The sequence below is a fragment of the Lepisma saccharinum genome, chromosome 13, assembly GCF_977018435.1.
Source record: "Lepisma saccharinum chromosome 13, izLepSacc3.1, whole genome shotgun sequence".
Classification (NCBI taxonomy): domain Eukaryota; kingdom Metazoa; phylum Arthropoda; class Insecta; order Zygentoma; family Lepismatidae; genus Lepisma; species Lepisma saccharinum.
In genome coordinates this window covers 86073014-86096256 of record NC_139241.1, presented here as the reverse complement: position 1 = coordinate 86096256, position 23243 = coordinate 86073014, and the positions used below count along the sequence as shown (strand labels likewise).

Here is a 23243-nt window from a genome sequence, read left to right as displayed (position 1 = left end):
CTTCCTTTTAAACAAAGGAGAAACCACTAGATTTGATACACATGGATTTATGTGGACCTGTAGAAAAAGAGTCATTGGGGGGTGCTAAATACATGTATGTTATTGTAGATACTTACAGTAGAAGGGTGTTTGTATACTTTCTCAAAACTAAAGATGAAGCTTTTGATTACTTTGTAAAATTTAAAAGCCAATATGAAAAGGAAGCTAACAATTGTATAAAAAGTGTAAGGTCAGACAATGGTACTGAGTTTTTTAACAGTAAATTTCAAGAGTTGTTTAACAAAGAAGGTATTGATCACCAGTTAACTGTTCCATACAGTCCACAAAGTAATGGTATTGCTGAGAGAGCAAACAGGTCACTACTAGATATGGGAAGAACAATGTTAATTGATGCAAGGTTACCCATAGAATTTTGGGCTGAAGCGGTTGCAACGGCAGCGTACATCAAAAATTGTATACCTACCAAGGATGGTGGCACAAAAAACTGCAATGGAAAAATGGACGGGAAGGAAGCCTACAGTAAAACATATGAAAGTATATGGATGTGTGGCAACAGATACATTCCGAAGAAGTGTAGAAGTAAATTTCAACCAAAGGGAGAAAAGGAAATATTTGTTGGGTATTCCAGAAAAAGGAAAGCATACAGGCTGTACAACCCCAAAACGAAACAAATACATGAAGCTAGAAGTGTTGTGTTCGATGAAAGAAACTGTGGAGGCTTACTGATGAATTGTAATTTGGAAGAGCAACTAGAATCCAACAACTTGAAGTATAAACATGATGAAGACAGGGAAAGTACGCAATATGAGAACAGCAATGTCCATTTGCATGAATCGAAGGTAGAAGAAAGAGGACCGGACATATTTCTTGACTTAACACCTGAAGATCTACCAGAAGAAATACAAACAGATGAGTTAACCATAGAAGACAGTGGAGCCAAAAGAAGTGGACGGAAGAAAGGAGAAACAAACGAAGTGTTAAAAACAAGACACAAAGAAAATTTGAAAAGAAATGAAGATCAACTTAAAAGTCTAGGTGTGAAAAGATCTGAGAGGATAAAAGCAAGAGAACAAACAAATTTTGCACAAGATGTCGTACCACAAACCTTCGATGAAGCTATGAGTTCAGCGTACAGTGAAAATTGGAAGATTGCAATGAACGAAGAGATGCAAGCATTGGAATCACATAATGTTTGGACATTAGTTCCCAGAGAGGAGAACATGAAGGTTGTAAGAAGCAAATAGGTATTTAATACAAAGGAGAACATGGATGGGACAATATACAAAAGAAAAGCAAGATTGGTGGCAGTTGGTTGCGGACAGAGAGAAGGCCTTGATTATGAGAGTTCGTTTTCACCAGTAATAAGAATGGAATCAGTACGTGTATTGTTAACTGTGGGAGCACATTACAAAATGAAAGTAAAACTCTATGATTTAAAAACTGCATATTTATATGGTAATTTAAGGGAAGAAATATACATGGAACAACCAGAAGGGTTCATGGAAGATAGGCATAAAAACAAAGTTTGTAAATTACAAAGGTAAATTACAGGTCTTTGTTGGAATGAGAAACTGAACGAAGTTCTCACCAAAATAGGTTTCAAAAGACTGGAAAGTGATCCTTGTATCTATAAACTGACAGGACAAGAACTTTTGTACATAGGAGTATATGTTGATGACTTTTTGGTAGTAGGTCCAAATAATGAAAGCATAGATAAGATAATGCAAATAATTCAGAAATATTTTGTAATTCAAGAGAATAATAGCTTAAGTTCATTTTTGGGTATGGATATAATTGTAACTGAAGAAGGTTATCAGTTGTCACAAAAGGGTTATATTTCAAAAATATTAAAGAAGTATGAACTTCATGATTGTAATCCAGTGAAAACACCAGGTGATTTGAACCAAGATTTGCATAATTTTGAAGAGTCAAAACCAGTTGATAAAACAAAGTACTTACAAATGTTAGGCTCACTTATGTATTTATCTGTAGGGTCAAGACCAGATATAGCTTTTTGTGTGAGTCAATTGTCAAGGTATAGTAAAGATCCAAGGGAAATACATCTAGCAGCAGTAAAAAGAGTATATAGATATTTGAAAGGTACGTGCAATTATGCATTAAATTTTTCAAGTGAAGGTGGTAAACTTGAATTATGCACGGATGCAAGTTGGAGTACAGCAGTAGAAGCAAAATCTCGTACTGGCTATCTTGTCAAGGTTGGAACCTCAGTCATCAGCTGGAAAAGCAAATTACAGAATTTGGTTGCTTTATCTACTTGTGAGGCAGAATTGATTGCATTATGTGAAGGTTTGTGTGATATAAAATGGGTCATAAGTTTAATATCAGAATTAGATGTTGGAAATTTTGTAAATAGACCAGTGATTGTTAAAACTGATAGTAAATCAGCAATTGATTGGATCTCAAGTAACAATGTAAAGGCAAGAACTAAATATATAAATAGAAAATATAATTTTGTAAAACTGGATGTAGCAAATGGGAATGTGTATCTCCAACATGTAAATTCAGAAAATCTAGAAGCTGATATACTAACTAAAAATGTGACTAAATCAAAAATGAAGAAAATATGTAAGGGCATATACATGTAAAATAATTTAGTATTAGCTAGTGTATGTGTAAAAGTAGAAATACTATTGTTAGCGCGTAATGTTCGCAAAGGGGGGAATGTTGCGGACTGGCAACTATGCTCACTTTACGCGGGATTGAATAGTCTGTGGGTATCCCGGTAGAATGACGGTCTCGAAGTGAAGACGTCATAGAAATTTGTACAATTTTGTATCTTACCGTTTTGGCAGTAATAAATAGTTGTTATTGTTAACATATGCGTCGTCGTATCTGTAAGATCCTAGAAACGGAACTACAGAAACTTTCCCAACACTCTTTACTGGCATGTTCCATATTACTTTCAGTCATATCTCACAGGCCTATCAATCCCTCAACGCAGTCACAGAACCCAGCTGTCTTATTAAATATTAAATTAAAGAAGTGATCATACTCACGGCAATCAAATCGGCTGGGGCAGTTGTTATCACCTTCAAATACGGGTTTGCAGCCCAGTTCGTAGTAATGCTTCATGTACCGGGAACCGCTGCAGGCTCCGTTGTCTGATTCACCTGTTGGAATTGACAGCAAGAATAAGGAACAAGAAAAATCACTGGGCCTAAAAGGGGTGAACAAACAGGCGAGTGGAAAAGGATCTGATCCACGACTAAAGTGTCTCAAAGGATTTAGGAATTTTGCAGATTCTCACAAAATTGAAACATTTAAAAGTTGTTACAAATACTGAAGTGTTAATTATGTGCATCAATGTGCTACAGTTTAGCTTTAAAATAATCAAGCATTACAGCAGAATATAAATAAAATAGTTATTATTTAACTGGAAAATCCATTTGTTACATAATACTGGTATAAAATAAATGAGAAATTTGAATTTTGCAATATATACACAATAATTAGACTCCATGAAAGCTTCATGAAGCACTCAATGCTGACCTCCATGGCAGAGTGCCAACAGGTTGGACGTTCTCTGACACTGTCCCTCCATCGATTCCATCCTATCGTTCAGCACCTCAACATTAAATAACAAAAACAATAAAAAGAAACACTTGATGTTAGTAAGTATTGGACAGTATCGCAAGCAAGTATCCTAGACTTCATCTCCAGAAAGGGGTGGGGGGGCTCGTGGGTTATCAGGGAGGGCAGCTTTGTAAACAAAGTGCATTTTTCAAAAGTATAACAGTATTAAATGAAGGTAAATTATGTGTGTGGGGGGGGGTCCATTATAAAATTTAGAAATATCACACGCACTCTACAGTTTTTTCTGTATGTTCTAAAACATCTCTTGAAGTGTTAATTGTCTGCTACTGGCGTCATCCCTTACTTCACGCTCTATACCACTTTTGATGCCCAATGTTCGATCATAGTGCGTAGCCTATCGTACATTCCACCCCCAGCAGAAGCACTAAAACTCCCTCCGTTCCCAAAACTTGGGAGCTGTTGACCTTTGACGCAGATGTGGATGACGTCGTCAAAGTCTTAGATATCTGTGTAAATGGGAGGCAGCAACAGGGGCAGCAAAGGAACAGATAAAGAAGCTCCCCCATTTCTAAAGTCTTTAGAAACTCCTATATATAGGGTTACCAGATCGCTATAAAGGAAATGTAGGACATAATGTCCCAAAGTGTAGGACTTTAAGTCAAAATGTAGGACACAAAACATTCACAATAAGTAATACACATTTCCAGAACCTGTTAGAAAGTAATTTAAAATTTGCAGTTTTCAGATTTAAAAAAAAAAAAATTCTTAATGAATTCTTAAATGCAAAATTTCCAAACTTGTAATCATGTTCTAACTGATACTTCTTAGAGAAGCCTATTAAAATTTCAGGTTTGGTCAAAATATATTTATGAGACACTGAACAGTCAAACCAACAAACTATCTAAAATTATACTGAACCCCAGTACAAAATATTTTACAGACTTTTTGAAAAAAAAATATTCCTCTCATGACTTCGTTATGCTGCTGGTAATAAAAGTATTATCTCATTATGATCTGGAATGGCAAACAAATATTCAGCATAATTGCCATAAATTGAAATGGTTCCAAAAGCTTCATCTAGGGTAGTTTTTAGTTCAATAGCTTTGTTCTCTTTATGCCCTGATTTAAGAATTGGAAACACCTTGTTCCATCAGTATAAATCCCAATGCAAGATATTCCACTCAGAGACTGAACAGTGACATCAACAGAATGTGGTCCTAAAACTTTGTTCATTAATTGCTTCAGTTTTTGTTCTAGTAGAAACTCATATTTTCTTTTTGGATAATGACTCAATCAAAATAAATGCCATTATTGAGTTTGGAAGTGTAGTACATAGACTTGTAACTTGCATGATTTCTCTTTGTGTAACTAAAACATGTATTTTCCCAATTAATATTATGTGACGCTCAAAATGTAGGTTGGGGAAAAACCGGACGTCTGGTAACCCTCTATATACCTGCCGCTACTTACAAGATGCTGTTCATGTTCTGTGAATTTATCCTTCACCAAGTTGTGAGCAAAATAATATCTTCTGTCTACATTTTCACTCTTCACTGCAAACAAAATTTATAAAATAGTTTTATCTAATGTCAAGGGGGCTGACGGCATTGCCAGTGGGCTGCCCCCCTGCAGTATCGGCTTAGTAGCCTAATAATAATAATATAATGTTTAAATTGATTGTATCAACACTTATTATTGTTGTTATTACTATTTCGTAAATTTTACACTGTCCCCACAAATATTTCTGACAACCTACCTGGCCCAGTGTTTTCTGTAGAACCAGTGTCCCCGATAGGCACCTCCGCAGGCACTGGGGGCTGGGGCACGTAGTCATCAGGCAGCTGGGTGGCCTCCTGGCTGGCCTCCGTGCTCTGGGGCTCCTCTGGGACGTTCCTTCCGGGGACGCACGCCCTCTCGCACTCATCCAAAGTCATGAAGTTGTTGGCATTTCCCCCGCAGCCCCCGTACGAGAACAGCCTGCAGGCATTCTCGCTCTGTGCGTGAGAACAGACAACGAATTCAGATTTTACTACTTCTATGCGGCGTATACACTCGCTCACTAATTACACAAAACACTATTTCCTCAACACAAACTATTTAAGACAACGAAATCATAAAAAAATATACATAATAAACATCGTGTTTAAAGTAGCCCAAATATTAACTTACACTAAACAAAAGCTTTAACCAACTCATAAATATTAATAATCGGAACATCCACATTAAACTTATAATATAAAATAGTGACAAATTTATCTTTACAATTTCAATAAAGGTCTGTTCTGGATACTAGAACATGTCGAACGTCTAAATTTTCATCTCATGGTCTGAATACCAGAACAAATCGTAATTACGCAGACTTAACATCTCATGCCACACACTGTCACGGTATCTAGTGACATGTGAAACGCAGTTCGATGTACATTATTTTTGTTTATCGATTCATTTTATGTTCAAATATAAAAGTGTGAGGTTTGATTTATTTTGTGGATAAATTTATATCCGAGCCAGACGTCGGGAGTTGGGAGACGGTTTTTTCCTGAGTGACAGCCGAACCGTCATTGCTTAGATGATGACATATTTGCACCAACACGGAGAAAAGGAAGTATTATTTTCGTCGAGACCGGGCTAGAAGTCACAGCAGGTGGGCGAACCCATTCTTCACGGATGACCAGGAAAATCAGCTGGAGCCCAAGCCTGCTAGGATCGAGGACGCGCGGGTGACCGCGTTTCAAGACAATGGACATAGGTCATTTCCATCTCCTCGGAAACCGAAGCCAAGCCACTTTAGCGTGTTTTTCAACGGACGAATTTGAATCTCTTATAAATATGCAGTACTACGATTCCAGACACAGTTTTTACCCGGATTTCATAGAGAGAGCATCTCCGCGCTACACTCTCGCGTGATTATTGTTTTTTGTCCGTGGACTTTGTTTTCTTACATACCGTGAGCGAATTGCAGATAGAGAATTACCAGTGTGCGACTTATTTTGGTGAAGATTACGCGGTGATTTGTTTTTGCCAAGCGTGGACTACATAATAATGGAGGGCTAAAGGAGATAGAGAAGCGGGGCCGTCGCCTCCCCGTCACCCGCAACGATGCGCCGCTACCATCCGGTGAAGCCAGCCAGCCAGCGCCAAAGACGACATCAAAGCCAACCACTGCCCAAAGCCCGAAGGACGTTTCCAGATCGACGTTCCAACCGAAGCCCGTTACCAGAGAGAGAGAGAGAGAGAAGGACGACTCCAGATCGACGCCCAATCGAAGCCCGTTACCAGAGAGAAATGATTGCAGATCGGCGTCCAATTGATGCCCGACACTATAGAGATTCCGGACCGGCGCGTGACCACGTACACCCGACGCTAGTGACAAGAGGAACGCCCGAACCGCAATCATTCTTCGTCGCGATCGACCTCGGAGAACAATTTCGCCACAAAGGAACCGTGTGCAAGTCCCGCGTGCAGGAGAGATGAATGACCACGCAATGTACCAGAGTCCGGTACAGTATTCTTCAAAGGGTCTATGTCCATGTAAACGTGCATTGTTAGTATGAACACCGTACTGTTAACGCCGAAGTCTCACTTATTTGCAAAGTGACTCAGGAACCCCGAACCTAACTTCCGTGTCTGATAGTTTTATAACCTATTGTTATAAAAAAAGGTCATTTCATGTTCAGATGTTCTAATTTAATTGTCTGCATTCAGGGTTAAAAGCTCCATTTCATTACTTTAATATTTAGTGTAAATTGTCAAAGTGTGCTCCATTTTTTGTGTAACCGACCGCCCCAACGCGCCATTTAATTTGTCAATAGTTGACTGGTGAGTCCTTTTTAATTGTGGAAAGCGTATTTTATATTGCAAGGTCGTGCGCGTGAAGTAGTATTATTTGTTGCATAGTGGTTATTAAGGTAACTTTTGCTCGCGCCGACGATTGATTTGTGTATTTCGGCAGCTGGAGCCGATTAAGTGTTGCATCACTATGTAATGGTGTAGTTGTCCTCATTGGACGAGAGAGGCTTATGTGTATTACCCCCGTCCGAGAAACGTGTTAAATGTCGTGCATACGTTCATTCGAACGAAAGATTTAACCACGCCGACCCAATTGCCTTAGATACCCGCTTTCCAAGGGCTGGCACATAAATTAATTTAAAAGAGCACAGGAGCTGGCAGACAAATACCCTAAATTCACATAAAGGTTTAAAACTAAAAAGGAATGATATGTTAATGAGATCCATGATTTGTATCTATACTTCACATGTAAAAATACCTAAGATGTTTGAAAGAGAGATAGAGTGAATGAGTGAGAGTTTGAGGAGGCTATGTAAACAGTTGTTGATTGCAATATTTTTTTGTTGTTACAATATAGATTCATTTTTTACCGTCCGTCAGTGTTGTTATTTGATGTTTTTCAGGTATCGGATATTATGCTATTAGTGTGTTATGATTGTTCGAATCTACATATCAAAGGTAAACAAAACAGTGTAACATTTCAAGGTATTTATCTCCGCCTCGCAATAGTACGACAATAAACGACCGTCTCAGTACCGAACTTGAAAACCTGGACCGTAAGTAAAAGTCACGACTGGTTTCCCGTACACATAACGACGTTTGGCCCCGTGCCGGGGTATGAATGACACGTCATTTCGGGAACCGTGAGTGCACTCGTTACAAGACATTATATTGTTTTCATTTATATCATTGTGTTACACTGTATTATTGGATTATATTGTAACCAAGGACGTATTTAGGGGGTGTCCGGACCCACACCCCTCCGAAAGACTTATCAAGTACTAAAATTAAATAATGAAAAATATGTTCGTTTAGCCTTTGTTGTAAAATTTCCACTGAACTTATCGGAAGACAAGGATTATATTAGGATCATACGGCTTTGAAGAACAGGAAGGACGTATTTAGGGGGTCCGAACCCCCCTTCCCACCCGAAAGACTTATTAAGTACGAAAATTAAATAATGAAAATATACTCGTTGAGCATTTGTTGTATAATTTCCTCTGAACTTATTGGAAGACAAGGATTATATTGGGATCATACGGCTTTAAAGGACTTGAAGGACGTATTTAGGAGGGGGGTCCAGGAGTTCGGACCCCCCGAAAGACTTCCTTAGTACTAAAATTAAGTAATGAAAATATTAGCATTTGTTGCATAATCGATAGTTATTAATTTCCTCTGAACTTTTTAGAAGGGAAGGATTATATTGGGATCATACGGCTTTGAATGACATTACAAAGAAGATTTATGTACACTACTCAAAATAATCTGCATAAAATATTAATCAGAAACTTACTTTTCTCCAACTACATGTAACATCATTTTTGTTATTCCATAAATATTCAATTATTCATCTATTTGACATTAATTTCATTGCCAGGTCGCTTGTTTTTATGTAAATTATTCCGAACTTAACTACAGGTAAGCTATTCGTATAATAAAAATACAATATTAATTTATGTATTGTAATTAGTATTACTTTGTTTTAATATAATTATTTTAAATTAAACATTATTATTATCCCCCCGAAACATATTTCTAGATACGTGCCTCATTGTAACTAATAGTTATATAAATTGAGCACAAAAGAAAACAAGGGAGGAACCAAAATTCGGAGGAAATTGACGTCAGGGCATCAAACGCATACCATTGAATGTATGCGGGTGGAGGGGGAGGCGGGTTCTTTCAGGAGGTTCCCCCCTTTTTTCTTTTTCCTCTGTCACTTCTGTGCGGTGTGCAAGCATTTCGTTTGTCCGATTTGCCGCTCTCTAGGGCTGCTCAGCCTATTCAATTCCACTTGCTTATTTTATCTAGTTTCTAATCTGATCCTCTGATGCTCCTATACACACTTCTTCATTTGTGATTACTTCTGGCCAATGTGCATTTAACCAAAGCTTACCCCTGCTGTATAAGAAACTTACTTAAATGGGGGGGGGGGGGGAGCTATCAGGCCACACTTTTCTTATCACAACTGCTCAGTGACGTGCACTGAGGAGTAGCTAGTCTAGCAGAGATAGATCAATCAATCTGACATTTCGAATTATATTCAAATCACAATATTTATTGTCTTGTTAAAGCCACAGTTCATATGCAACAGTCTCTTTTCCACGCGCTTCTCGTCCATCGGTGTGATCCGCGGGAAAAGCTGGCTGGATACCCTAGCTTGCTCTTCCACCGCCTGACCAGTTTCCAGGTAGAAACGGCCGGCCCAAGGAAAAGGAAGATTTATACCTCTACCTCCCTTGCCCCCCGCTGCAATGGTTGAAAGCCCAGGCTTTCAAGTCCCCCAGTCTATCTCCTATAGGATAGATAGGGGATTGGTTTCTCATAGATTTTTTGTAAATCCTCTAAAGAACTCAGGATAAAATTTCCTGCAGTACTTATGTTCTCTGTATTTACACAACATTTTACACGTTGTACAATATGTATGTATAATATGGGATGTAGTTTTATTATTTATGAAATGGGAACGTGTTATGTGCAGACAATAATGTTATGCTTTCTTTTTTCTCAAGTATGGAATATATAATGATTAAATTATAAATAGGCTATGTGCTCAGGCTCTCTCACACTCTCGTTTTAGTAGTGTTTTATTTAAATATACTACTCTTGGCCTCTAACAGTCATAAATACGTATGTATTTATTTGGGCAAGATAACGTTTGTTCATATTGTTGTTGGTTTGGTTTATTTTACTTCGCTTTTCTGCCACATTTGGTTATAGCGAAAATGAGGATGAGTGATGATATGATGAAATTGATGAAGGGACCTCATATGAACAATCCAGGCCAGGATTCGAACCCGTGATGAGTGCGCATTCTTGTCCTATGTGTTGTACTCTGCAGTGAATAATCAAATAATTTGGAATGAAAAATTATCTCAGAACTCAAAAAGCCAAATGAATATTATTGAAGAAACTACAAAAAAGTGTGTTTCGTTACCTGTTTTTGTTTCTGTGCATAAAGTGTACTTAAAACACCAAATCAACCAACCTTGGGGGAGTGGTTATCACAGCGCGCTACGATACCAAGAGTTCCGGGTTCGAACCCCGACCTCGGCATGGGTGCTCTTTGTGTTTGTCCCTTCATTAATTTTATCGTATCATCTTCGCGATGAACGAAATCTGACAAAAAAGCGACGCTAAGTAAAACAAATAAAACCAAATCATTGATTGATTGCTTGATTTGTTTTATTTTACGTCGCTTTTCCGACACTTTAGGCTAATCGCGAAGATGATACGATAAAATTGATGAAGGGACACACACAAAGAATACCCATGGACAAGCCGAGATTCGAACCCAGGATCTCTGGCTTAGTAGTCAAATCAAATCGTTTTTTATTTTCGAACGTGGGTGGGATTTACGTGTACTTTTATTTAGTACTCATTCATCATTTTGCAATCTTTTCCTGTTATTGACATTCTTTTTTTTTAATACTGGGCCCTAAAGAGGGGGTGTGACCCACACCAACCCCATTCCCCCTGAGCACGCCACTGACTGCTACCCCAAGTGTCGACGTCACCGCACGTCACTGCAACTGTTTCCTTTGTTGTTTATATAGGTGGGGTTATATATTAAATATAACAATTTAAAAAATAATAAAAAGCAAAAGAAAATATTGTGCGAGTATCACACGCATATATTCTACCATTCTCTAGACCTAAAAAAGGCATATTTGCATCAATGCTGTTTTTGTTTACGTAAAAATAAACTTATAACTACAAAATATTTCGTACAATGTTTTAACCTTCGTTTTAAAGTTGTTGAAAGACAAAAATGGTAATCGGGGGGGGGGGCATTTGAAGGGGAGTTGCATTTGCCACGTTTCTTTTTCCCCAAGATCTTTACTGCATTCAGTTGAAAGAAAAAAAGTTCGCAAAATTTTGGGAGGGTCTGTAGCCCCAACATCTCCCCTTTGCGTACGCCAGTGCTTCCACAAATCCCGAAGCTCGACAAAACTGAGATTATCTGTTCTCTAGAGGGGTGCGCACCCCTTTTCAAAACCTATGTTCAACCGAAAATGTTGACTCTTGTGGTGTCATATTATGTCATGTCGTCAATTGAGCGCCGAATGTTGTTACTGAAGAGATACAACAGCTGTTGCTGCATACAACAGGCGAGCATTGATCCTGCTCTGAAAGGAAAGCCGTATTTTCTTTCCTAACGGCCGTTCACTTCCCTTCTTCAGCAATTTTGTTAAGAATTGTTTCATCAAGTGATCTGTGTGTGGTTCTAAATTATTGTCTTTAGTTCAGTGAGAGTTTTTTCTTTTTAAAATCAAGCAAATGTGAAGAAAGTCGCTAAAAGTTGATTGGTATTCGATGTAGTAGTGGCTAAAGGTTGCCCCCGCGATTCATGTTTTCTTTGTTTTTACCATCAAAATCCTCCAATTATAATAGGTATTACTTAAATTTCTTTCCGCACCCCCTCAGCACCAAAAGGTGATTAATCCTGGCGCCACCACTGCCTGTTCTCTTACCGTGCATCTCCACTCGGCTCAACTATACTCTCTCTCTCTCACACACACACACACTGTCCATTGACACGACTGAGTGGCCAGAGAATTTGGCTCTGCAGATACGATTCTCTTTCTCTCACTTCATTCTTTTTCTTTTCCAACTTCTTTCTTCCCATGTCCCTCTCTATTCCTCTTATTATCGATCTTCTGTTTATCCCTTCTCTATCACCTTCACTTCTAACTTTCAATGTTTCCTTTCTTCCTTTTTTCTTTCGACTCTTTTCTTTCCTCTCTTTCCTTTTACTCTTCTTCTCGCTATCTTCTTTATTTCTATGTGTCGTTATTTCTTTTTCTCTCTTCCTTAATCTTCTTTCCATTTCGTTTTCTATGTTCTGTTTTCCTCTCTATTTCCTTCCATTCATTCCTTCTCATTTCCTGTTTTTCCTGCTTCTCCATTTTTCTTACCTCTTTATACTTCTCTTTCTCTGCGTCTAATTTACCGTTGATACAAATGAATCGGAATTCCTCCCGAGACAATTTGGTTTCGTTGTGCAGTAGACTGTGCATATAGTGAACCTTAATGCAAATCCAATCAACTAATCACTGCAATACGGTGCGAAAATCAGCACGTTGGGCAATTTTATTGCACGCATGTTAATTCATTATTATTTGCAATGGTAGCAAATCATTTCTTCTGTACCGTCACAGTAGATAATTACTATTCCGTGGAGGAGAATCAATCTTTGAAACACATCCGCCTTTAAGTTGGTATATTACAGCTGCTCATAAAAATAGGCATATCTTATTGTAGTTTCTTGCCACGAGTCATTTTCTCATTTCAGGAAAAGAAAGGTATTCACGCTCTTCGCATGTAAATAGTGTTATGTGTAATATTTATACTTATATCCAGAGTGTTGAGAGTCATTTTACTCACAGTGGTCAAATTTGATTCCGTGCAACAGAATCAATCCTTGAAGCACATCTAAAAACTATTGATCTAATTTTATCAGCATTTATGTATGATATATTCTGAAATAAGATTATAATCTTCAGCTATTATTTTCACCAATCAGAATGCCCAATGCAAGAGTTGCAACTATATTCATTGCTTTTATGCCAATGTATTTGTCTCCTAGTGGAGGGAATTTGTAATGACCTTGAGAGTGGCATCTCCTAAGTACACGGTATTTCCGCATCCTCCACCTGTTTAGCCTTAAGTTCTGAATTCCAGTCGAAGGTATTTCATCATGGAAGTGAAGAAAAGTAACATTAACACACTTTCTATTCAAGGGTGGTACTGTTTATTTGATGCATACAGTGTCACTTTTCTGCAGCATGAAAAGCTACAATCTTCCGCTGCTCCCTACTGTGATGATTTGGACAGTTTAGAGTTAGGCACTCCGAGGCAGAAAATAACTCAAAATAAAGACCCTTCAGCAGCTCTTGCAATGGTTGAAACATTCAAAATTGCCTTTTACGAATTTTATAAGCTTTGTGTTATTGAAATATGAATGTCCCCCATCAACTGAATTGGTAACGAGATCTGTTCTGTCTTTTCAGAAACAGTTTGAAAAGTCCTTGGATTTAAACAAAGTTGTAGCTACTCATAAAAAGATGTATCTTGTCGTAGTTTCTTGCTGCGGTTGATTTTAATTTTAGCCAAAAAGTACACACACACTCTTTACATATAAATAATATTACATGTAGTATTTATACGTATATTCAGCGAGTTGATAATTAGTGTAGTTTTTATGGTGTATTTTGTACTGTTTATATGAATAGTAAGTCTGTAATATTATTCCACTCAATTAGGCTTAGGAAAATAAAACAATATAATTATTACTTTTTATTTCACCTGAAAGATTAGTGCCTTTTGCATATGATGGAACAAAATGCAACATCTCAGTGATTTATCTTTGAATCTGACTGTTAAATATGTTACTGGTAAAATTATACCGGTATTAGCACCATAGACTTTGACTCCGTAATCTGTAGCCCCTCCCACTTATTTCAGGCTGGCACCGTCACTGCTTACACCCTTACAGAACTTTGGAAAATAGGCTTGGCGCTATTGAGAGTTTATCTTTCAAATACTAAATGAGACACACTTAGGGAATTAGGAGTCACGTGCCTCTTTGCCTTAAAAGAAAACGAAATAACATGTGCAAATAAACGCATGGCATGTTAACTGCAAAATGAAGGCAAGGAATTTTGGCTTCTAAATTGAGGCAATGCTTTATTTTCAATTATTTAAAAATTGAATAGCATTTATTTCAGTTTCCAACACAAAGAGCACAGTGAACCAAACAAATTTTTCTCTCCAAGTTTTCCAGCAGGCAGTGGCAAGCGCCGTCGTGGCCCCACTGATGCGCCTATGGTCAGATGTAAATTTGGGACTTAATGTAAATTAAATTTCTTTTATGTTTAATTCATTACACTTCCTTTGTTCCTCTGAAAAGTTGGATAAAATTAAATATGTCATTACATCAGGGAACCGACTAGATAAAGAAGAGGAAGATAATTTTTACTAAAGATATACCTTTGCAAACTGGCAATAACTTTAATTTAATAGGGTGCCAGTAATTTCACAGGGCACCACGACGTTAACGCTTTTCTATTTTTATCTGTTTTGCTTGTTCGGCACCCCATTTGTACTTAGCACCCTCCCCCTTCTTACAACTCTCTTTCTAATATATAATTTCTTTTACAAAGGTATGAACTCTTATTAGAGCCACAAAAATGGTCTCATACATGAACTATAGACGTGAATGAATCACTTAGGTTCTTCATGAAATACTTGCCGTCTTATATCGAATACTCGGTAAGTAAATTTCATGTTGGTTAGAAGAAATTATACCTACATATAGTGTCACTGCTTTTCTACTCACCACTTCCGGTTTATTTCTGTCTGGTTTCAATTTCTCTACTTTCTTCAGCCAGTTTTGCAGTAAAGTTTCAGACATTGTTACACTAAACTGAACGACAACACACGAACTGAGACTGGCCTAAGGTATTTGACTGTTTGTTCTCTTCTCTTTCAGTCCAAAAGCATTCATCTCGCCCAAGTTACAGAAAATAGAGCTGACCGAAGCCTTGTCAAGGGAGCTGGTGTTTCCAGAAAATGACCCTCCTTCCTTGTCAGTTTGGTTTCAGGTTTCAGTCGATCGAAAGGTCCATTGGACTACGCTTTTTGAGCTACAGATGGTTCCTTTCTGTTAATCATTCTATTGTTGATATAAAAATCCATATTTACACCCCCTACAGGAAGGGTGTTCCACTTTTCTGCTTGGGGGGTGTTCGTCAAAATTTGGGAGTGTGTTGGGGGGGGATAAATCACTGCAGGAGAGTGACTGCCGATATCCAAAGACAGGGATTGAAGAAGAGTTTCCCGTGCTCACAAGCAACGTAGCAATGTGTGGGAGGGGCAGCACTTTAAATCCTTTCCTGCCTCTCTGTGCGTCGGACTGAAAGACAGCCGCACGGACGAACGTCGTACGCAGGAATCGGGTGCGGTAATCGTGTACGTTGAATGGTGATGATGTAGGACCACATTATAACTCCGTTATTAGTGTAGAAAAATGGAAAGAGGAGAATGTTGAAATGTGAGGTTTTCAATCTAACGACCTTGAATTCACAACGTCGAGAGAGAGAGAGAGAGAGAGAGAGAGAGAGAGAGAGAGAGAGAGAGGTGAAAGCGGAGAAAAAGGACAGAGAGAGGGAGAGAGAGAATTATAAGACAAAACCAACCACGTCATCGAACCGGTCACCGCCGTTGAACCCCTGTTGTAAGGGTCCTTGCCTTCTGTACGTTGCGTCTCTCTCCCAGGGCTCGAAATGGACATTTTTCAATCTTTCTTTCGTTTTTCTTTTTGTCTCCGACTAGACTACTACAGCGACAAGCTTAACGACTAGTGAAATTACATTCTGTATTAAAATCAATAAGTTAATATTAGATAATGCAAACAACGTTGTGCAAGAAGCTTCTGGAATATTCTTCTTTTTAATTTAAACAGACGGGAATCGTGGATAGTAGTCAGCTCGCCCAAGGTAAAATATTTCAAATAAATGTGCACATCCTCAACATTGCTTCTAAAATAAAATACGTATGAAAGAATCAATTTGTGCAAGTGAAAGATATTTTAATTTTGCTATTTGACTTTGCAGGTTGCAGTTCCATCGTTATGTAGGCTACTTGTCTCCAACTTACGCACATCTCTAAGCACCCTTGCGTAAACAACACATCTCCATCTATAGGAAATTTATTTTATAGGAATTCTGTAATATGTGCTATTAAAGAATATTAACAATTTAGTTGACACTGAAAAGGAAAGTGTAGTGATATATCTAAAAAAAAAAATGAACTTACAGGAACGGTCCGTTGCCATTCTGACGAGACGAAACGGGAAGGTTTCAGATATTCATGAACCGGAATATATTTTCCGGTCCGCTCCGGTCCATTTCGAACCCAACTTTCTCGCTTTCTTCTGCGGCGAAGTAGACGATGCGAGGACATCGCCAAGTGTCCACGTGACTCAGCATGGACCGGCGGGAAAACCTGTACACTTAAGCCTTTTGCCGTTCGAATGCGACGTTTAATACATAACACTGGTTGAAACCTAAAGCTTACCGGGTAGAAAGCGTATCTGTGGAACAGGGCAAGGCACCTCCCCACCTCCACGGGCAGCGAGCAGGGGTCTCCTTGCGTCAGGGCGTCACTCGCCCCATGCTCCCTCTTCCGGAGAAGCCTCAACACTCCGTCGTCCTCTGCAACAATACATGCATTTATTAGAATTGCGATTCACATCTCATAAACGCAATGCAAGGGTGGGTACGTAGCATTCAATGAAGGTTCACTCGAATTGGTGAGGAGCGAAGTTGGGATATTACTTTCTTTCCAAAAGAAATGTGTTACTGTTACCGTCACTTTAATTACAAAACAAAAACGAGACAACATTCCATAACAATTATACTTTTATGTCAAAGTCACAACATAAAATTATTGACAACTTTCCATGCTTGAAATGGGTAACATTCATAAACAAAATAAATATTTAATCACTTGGTGTAAAAGTACATCGGAAATATTCACGTAATTTAATTATTAAAGTTTCTTCTATTATTGACTTTTTATTATTATTATTACATAATCAATTTTCTATCAACGGCTCAACGCACCCTCAAAATTCCTGGCTACGCTGATGGGAAATAATATCGGCAGATAAAGTGAAATTGAATCATTCTCAGTTCGAAAATTTAAAATTTCACGTCATCACGCAGAAGAAATCTGACAAACTGATTATCGTTTGTTAAGGAAAGTGTATGAGAAGCCTTCTTATAGCGAGAAAATTTGCATTTCACAACTTTACACACTTTTCACGGTTTCTGTAGATCTTCGGAAAAAGTACAAAGTACCCATTCCTCATAGGATCACGATAACCATAGCTTGAATCACTTCTGCAAAGACTATACGCACAATGCTTACTCGATATGTTTTCAACGCCGGATCTGATCTGTTTGACCGAAATATGACGGAATGAATTGTGGGGGAAGTTGTTCGCTGAATGTAATTCCTTCTTTGCGATTAGCCAAAAGTGGCAGAAAGTAATGTAGAATAGAACATATCAAATCAAAATCAAACCCACAATCATTTTTAGAAGCATATTTCTCAATGAGCCAATCTTTGTCATAATTCCAGTCTCTGCCAAAATATAGGCTACCGTGCACTTAATCAGTGTAGCCAGGCTGTAGAGTAATAAATTGCCTCAGAAGATAAATAATTTCCCGGTGTTTTCACCTGCACATTACGTGGTGTTCAAAATGGAGTACATTATTTACTTACAATATGCATTTCATTTTATTATTGTGACTTTCAGACTTTGTTATGTTACAATTACGTACATGAAGGAAAACAGTCAGGGCAATGTGAAGCATGTGGAATCAGCTCTTTAAAAAATCCAACTGCTTTCAAATATTAGGAATCAGATATACAGGTAGATAAGGACTCTATAATAAATTGTGGTGATTAAAAGTGGCAAAAAAGCGAAGTAAAGTAAATCAAATCAAAGACGATGGCCCCTTTTTACCACATCGTCACATTTGCATTGCAACGTATTGGACGAACTGCTTGCACACAACTCTTCGACTTCCGCTGTTCGTCGTCAACAAGACGCCATCTGTTGGGTCGGAAGGAAACTGCTGCCTGTTCTACAAGGATCTTGTCCAGGAACCTTAAATAAAGCAAAACTACATATCTACCTGAAGCGAACACATGCAAAGCAGTTAACAAGTGAATGAGCGAGAATAATGCCTGAATCACACGAGGTTCGATTTGCTGCTGGATTTTTCAGTTGTGTGGTACTACAGTCCCTACCAAAAGTTTAAGACCACCTTGTCATGTGTTTTTCAGACAAACAGAAAAAGTACATATGCGAGTGCTTCTCATGAAATAAACACTTCAATACAAAATTGGAATTATTATGTAATGTTATTGAAAGGTACATCAAGATCAAGAAAGTGTAAGGGCATATTAATGCACTTATAACTAATAGATGCAACTAAAGGTACAATTTGTAAAATCATTAAATCTGAACTTTGAAAATATACTTGGAAACAAACATTTCTCCTGAAATTAGACGAATGAAGTGTGAAATTTTAATAGTCAATAGGTCCACCTTTAAGTTTCAAGCACATTTGCACACGTTTTCTCATGCTGCGGATCAATTTCTGGCATTCTTGGAGCTTAATCTCATTCCATACTTCGGAGATCTGTTCACGACGTTCCTGGACATTCCTTGGTTGGCGTCTGGCTACACGAAGACCAATGGTATTCCATAGGTTTTCTATAGGATTCATGCCAGGACTTCGTGCTGGCCAAGGCAACAATGAGATTTCCCTTGCTTGAATCCAAGCCATTGTTGCTGCTGACGTGTGGTAAGTCTCGCGATAACCCGATCCTCGCGTACAGACGTTACCCTAGGGCGGCCGGAGCGTGGTTTATCAACCACTGTACCTTGCTGCTTGAATTTGTTTATTGTGTTCGCCACGCAGGTTTTACTCACATTCAATGCGACTGCAATTTCTCTATGAGACCTATTGCATCTGTACATACCAATTATTTGACATTTCACGGCCACGGGCACAGATTTTTCCCCATTATCACGTAGCTTGCGATTCAAACAGACTGTTTATAATCAAGCGTAACGAAAACATGTTTGGACTTCACAATGTTGCTAACCGAGATATGTCGTTCTGCGCCATCTATTGACACACATTTCAACTAATGAGTGATAAAATTTGTTCACTCCAGCGCAGTCGCTGAGGAAGATATTGTTATCTGAAGACCTCTCAATTTTCGCTGTATTTTTTGTTATTTTGCGAATTTTAGAAAAAAATATAAAACACGAGAAAATTTTTTTGGTTTTCTTATTTGCGCCAAAACCTTCGTTCATGTTCCACAATACTAGAGAAAATTCAGTACTGTCATAACGACGTCGGTTACGTGTATACACATTCACCTGTACTTCAAAATGCTGGATTTTTCAGTTAAGAAATTTGGTTTTCCACTTTCGTATCTCAAGAACTACAAGACGTATACCAATATTTTTTCGGCAATATATGCCTCACACACTATGTTACTTACTTCCATACAATTTCACTCCATATTTGTACCAAAAACTTTCGGTCAGGATTCATTTATACGAAAAAGTTGGTGATCTTAAACTTTTGGTAGGAACCTCACAGGATACATGTTACCGTACTTGTCGGCATACTTTTGTTCCCACAAGGCATTGCGAACAGACAAGCTAAAAAGATGGAAAAGCGATTTGTAGGAGAACGTTATTAATTATAAACATTTTTAAAATTAAAAGTATGGGCTAGAAATTGGCTCGAAAAAATTGTAGGAATAAAGGTGTACTCAAGAAGTTCAATCATAAATAAATATTTTGTTTACTAAATATGTCAAACATTTAATGCACTGGTAATAGTAAGGATTTTCATTATCGGCTAATGCATTTGTAGTGTACAAATCTCATCGCTTTGGATAAATTCCTACATATTAATGAACACGAATGCATATTATCTCTTATTTTTTCTTTTATGTAATTTTTTTACTTATTTAGCAACGAACAAAAACTAGCAACATTCGGAAACCACAGACAAAAATCTTTCCTTTGCCAAACTCACAGATTATCAGAGAAAGTCAGTTGCAGTCCAGCGTCAACTAGGGCATTCCTACTAAAAATCCAGTTAGCTGCGATTCGGCCACAAGGAAAGAGGAAGTTCTTACAAAAAGCCTTCTGGAAATTAAGTAGGCGAGAAAAGCTTAGAATTGGCAGCATCTAGACAACTAACCTTCACCGAATCCGCATGCCTCTTGGCACTCCCGCAAAGAGTTGAAGAGGTTGGCGGTGCCACCACAACCTCCGTACACGTACGGTTCGCATGCAGCACTCTCCGCACTGAAGGTGTATTTGGGGATGTAGGCAGAGCAGGAGAACGGTGTCGCAACAGGTGCAAGGTTACATACGGAAGTGTCCCCTGAAGTACGCATTACAATGGTGATTAGAATGAAAACAAACAACACATACACCTACAGAAAATGGGAAAGACACCACACACATTATATATTTGGGGGGAGAGAAAAATTAGACATGAAACTAACTAACTCCCTAGCCTTCTTAAACCCGAAGGTTCATGGCTGCAGCAACACAGGCCTTCCATCTTTCCCTATCTTGAGCAAGTTCTATATACTCTTTTCCATCCCTACCGATTTCCCTTAGGTCCATCTCAATGTTGTCCCTCCATCTTCGTCTTGGCCTTCCTACTGGTCTCTTACCATCAGGTTTCCCAACAAGAATCCTGTAAACTCCTCTTTCCTCTCCCATTCGTGCCACATGGCCTGCCCACCTAAGTCTTCTTGATTTAATTATTCTAATAATATCTGGACATGAATACAAATTATGTAGTTCTAAATTATGTAATCTTCTCCACTCACCTGTCTCCTCATCCCTTTTTGGTCCAAATATTTTCCTAAGGATCTTATTTTCAAATACTCTCAATTTATGTTCCTCTTTCAATGTAAGGGACCAAGTTTCACACCCATATAATACTACAGGCAAAATTACTGTTTTGTATATTTTAACTTTTAGTTTCTTAGATATTAAACGAGAAGACAAAAGTTTATGAAGAGAGAATAGAAGTAACATGCATTTCCTGAATTAAGCCTACTTTTTATTTCCTCTTTAATATAATTTTCATTTGTTAATATTACTCCTAAGTATTTGAATTTGGAAACTGGTTCAAACGAGTTGTTATCAATAATTAGATTTTGATTATTACCTAACACTTGGTTTCGGCCTGTAAGCATATATTTAGTTTTATCTTTGTTAACTTCCAAACTTATCTCTTTAGCAGTTTTGAAAAATATTTTAGCATTATTCTTAATTGTATTCACATCATCCCCCAGTAAGTCTACATCATCTGCATATGCTAACAACTGAGTCACACCATTTAATTTTAGTCCTTCTCTAGTTTCTTTTACCTTCCTAACAGCATATTCTAAGGCAAAATTAAAGAGCAATGGAGATAATGCATCTCCTTGTTTTAACCCATAATGAATTGTAAATTTGTCAGACATATTAATACCCACACGAATTTTACTTTCTGTTTCACTGGTGCATATTTTTATCATACTAACAAGCTTCTTAGGTATTCGAAACTCTACTAATATATTATATAATTTATCTCTTTTGACCGAATCATATGCTTTTTTCCAAGTGTCTGTCTGATGTGAAAAAGTTGATCTGTAGTTGATCTGTTACGTTTAAATCCACATTGATAATCACCTATAATTTCATTAGTATATGGTGTTAGTCTTGTTAAAAGAATGTTAGACAATATTTTGTATGTTGTTGAGAGTAGAGAAATTCCACGGTAATTATTGCAGTTCATTTTATCACCTTTTTTAAACACAGGAACAATTATGGATTCTTTCCACTGTTGAGGGATTTCTTCTTTATTCCATATTAAACAAATTAATTTATGAATTTGACATATTAATGAATTTCCACCATATTTAATTAACTCAGCTGGTATTTTTGTTTTACAGTGCAGAGTTGTCAGCTCTACACCTAACCCCCAATATGAATGGAGGAACTACTACACAAGACAAACACAAACACATTAGACAGCACAATTACTACGCAAGACGAACACAAACACATTAGACAGCACAACTACTAAACAAGACACACACAAACACATCACAACTATAACACAATATAAACACAAACACACCACAACTACTACACAATATAAACATAAATAAACTACACACCACAACTACTACACAAGACAAACAAACAAATTAGACAGCACAACTACTACGCAAGACAAAACAAACATACTAGACAGCACAACTACTACACAAACATACTAGACAGCACAACTACAATACAAGACATATACACACACACCACCGATACTACATAAGACAAACAGAAACACATTAGACAGCACAACTACTACACAAGACAATCCCAACCACGTTTCTAAAATCAAAGAACTAATAAAGTGAAAAGGTAAGTACTGGTTTTATGAACTGTCGGTTCAATAATGATTGGGTGGACTGAAGTTGAGATGTACTCATTAACCTCCGGCTCTGGTGGCGAAACTGTCAAAACTCATTAATATCTTGGAAGTGCTGAAATGGTGGTAGAAAACACTAGAATGAATCATTGTTTGCCATGACTTCTCTACGATACCACCGTAATCCAGACATTAGACATTAGACATGAAAGATGACGTCGCAAATACTGATTAGCAGGGTGCGAAATCATGGCGGGACAGGGGGGGACTTCTCCCCAGCAACAAGCTTGACCACCAAAAAATTCTGGGGGAGTTTTTGTTGTAACAACAAAAGAGAAGCACACATGAAGAAGTGTGGTTGACTTGTTAGTGTTGAACACAGGTGGTCACCTTCCGGAGGGGACACTCATGAGGGCCGACCTCACCCTCATCCTCCGAAGACTGTTACGCCCCTTGTGGGTACGTACTTACATGTCATTTACCACGGCTTCAGATATCTTAATCTCAGGGGATAGGTTCTTTGTTTGAGAATTCCAAATAAGAAAGCGTTTTATAGCCAAGAGGATATGGTTAAATGCGGATCTATATTCTGAGAACTATACAAAATACAGAGAAAAATATATAGCGACATTGAAATAT

The 23243-nt window shown here is 37.9% G+C and overlaps 1 protein-coding gene across 2 annotated transcripts in view; it reads right to left on the bottom strand.

The window, feature by feature from the left end:
- LOC145997499 (uncharacterized) overlaps positions 1–23243 on the bottom strand; it is a 72524-nt gene that overhangs the window by 14103 nt on the left and 35178 nt on the right. The window contains exons 2-5 of one of the 2 annotated variants that reach the window (XM_083134616.1): positions 20370–20555; positions 16645–16781; positions 5312–5549; positions 3018–3131 (exon numbers count right to left, since the gene is read on the bottom strand). In XM_083134616.1, the coding sequence (XP_082990742.1) occupies positions 3018–3131; positions 5312–5549; positions 16645–16781; positions 20370–20555 (675 nt within the window). The remainder of the gene's footprint in view (positions 1–3017; positions 3132–5311; positions 5550–16644; positions 16782–20369; positions 20556–23243) is intronic. The other variant, XM_083134617.1, reaches the window with a different exon arrangement.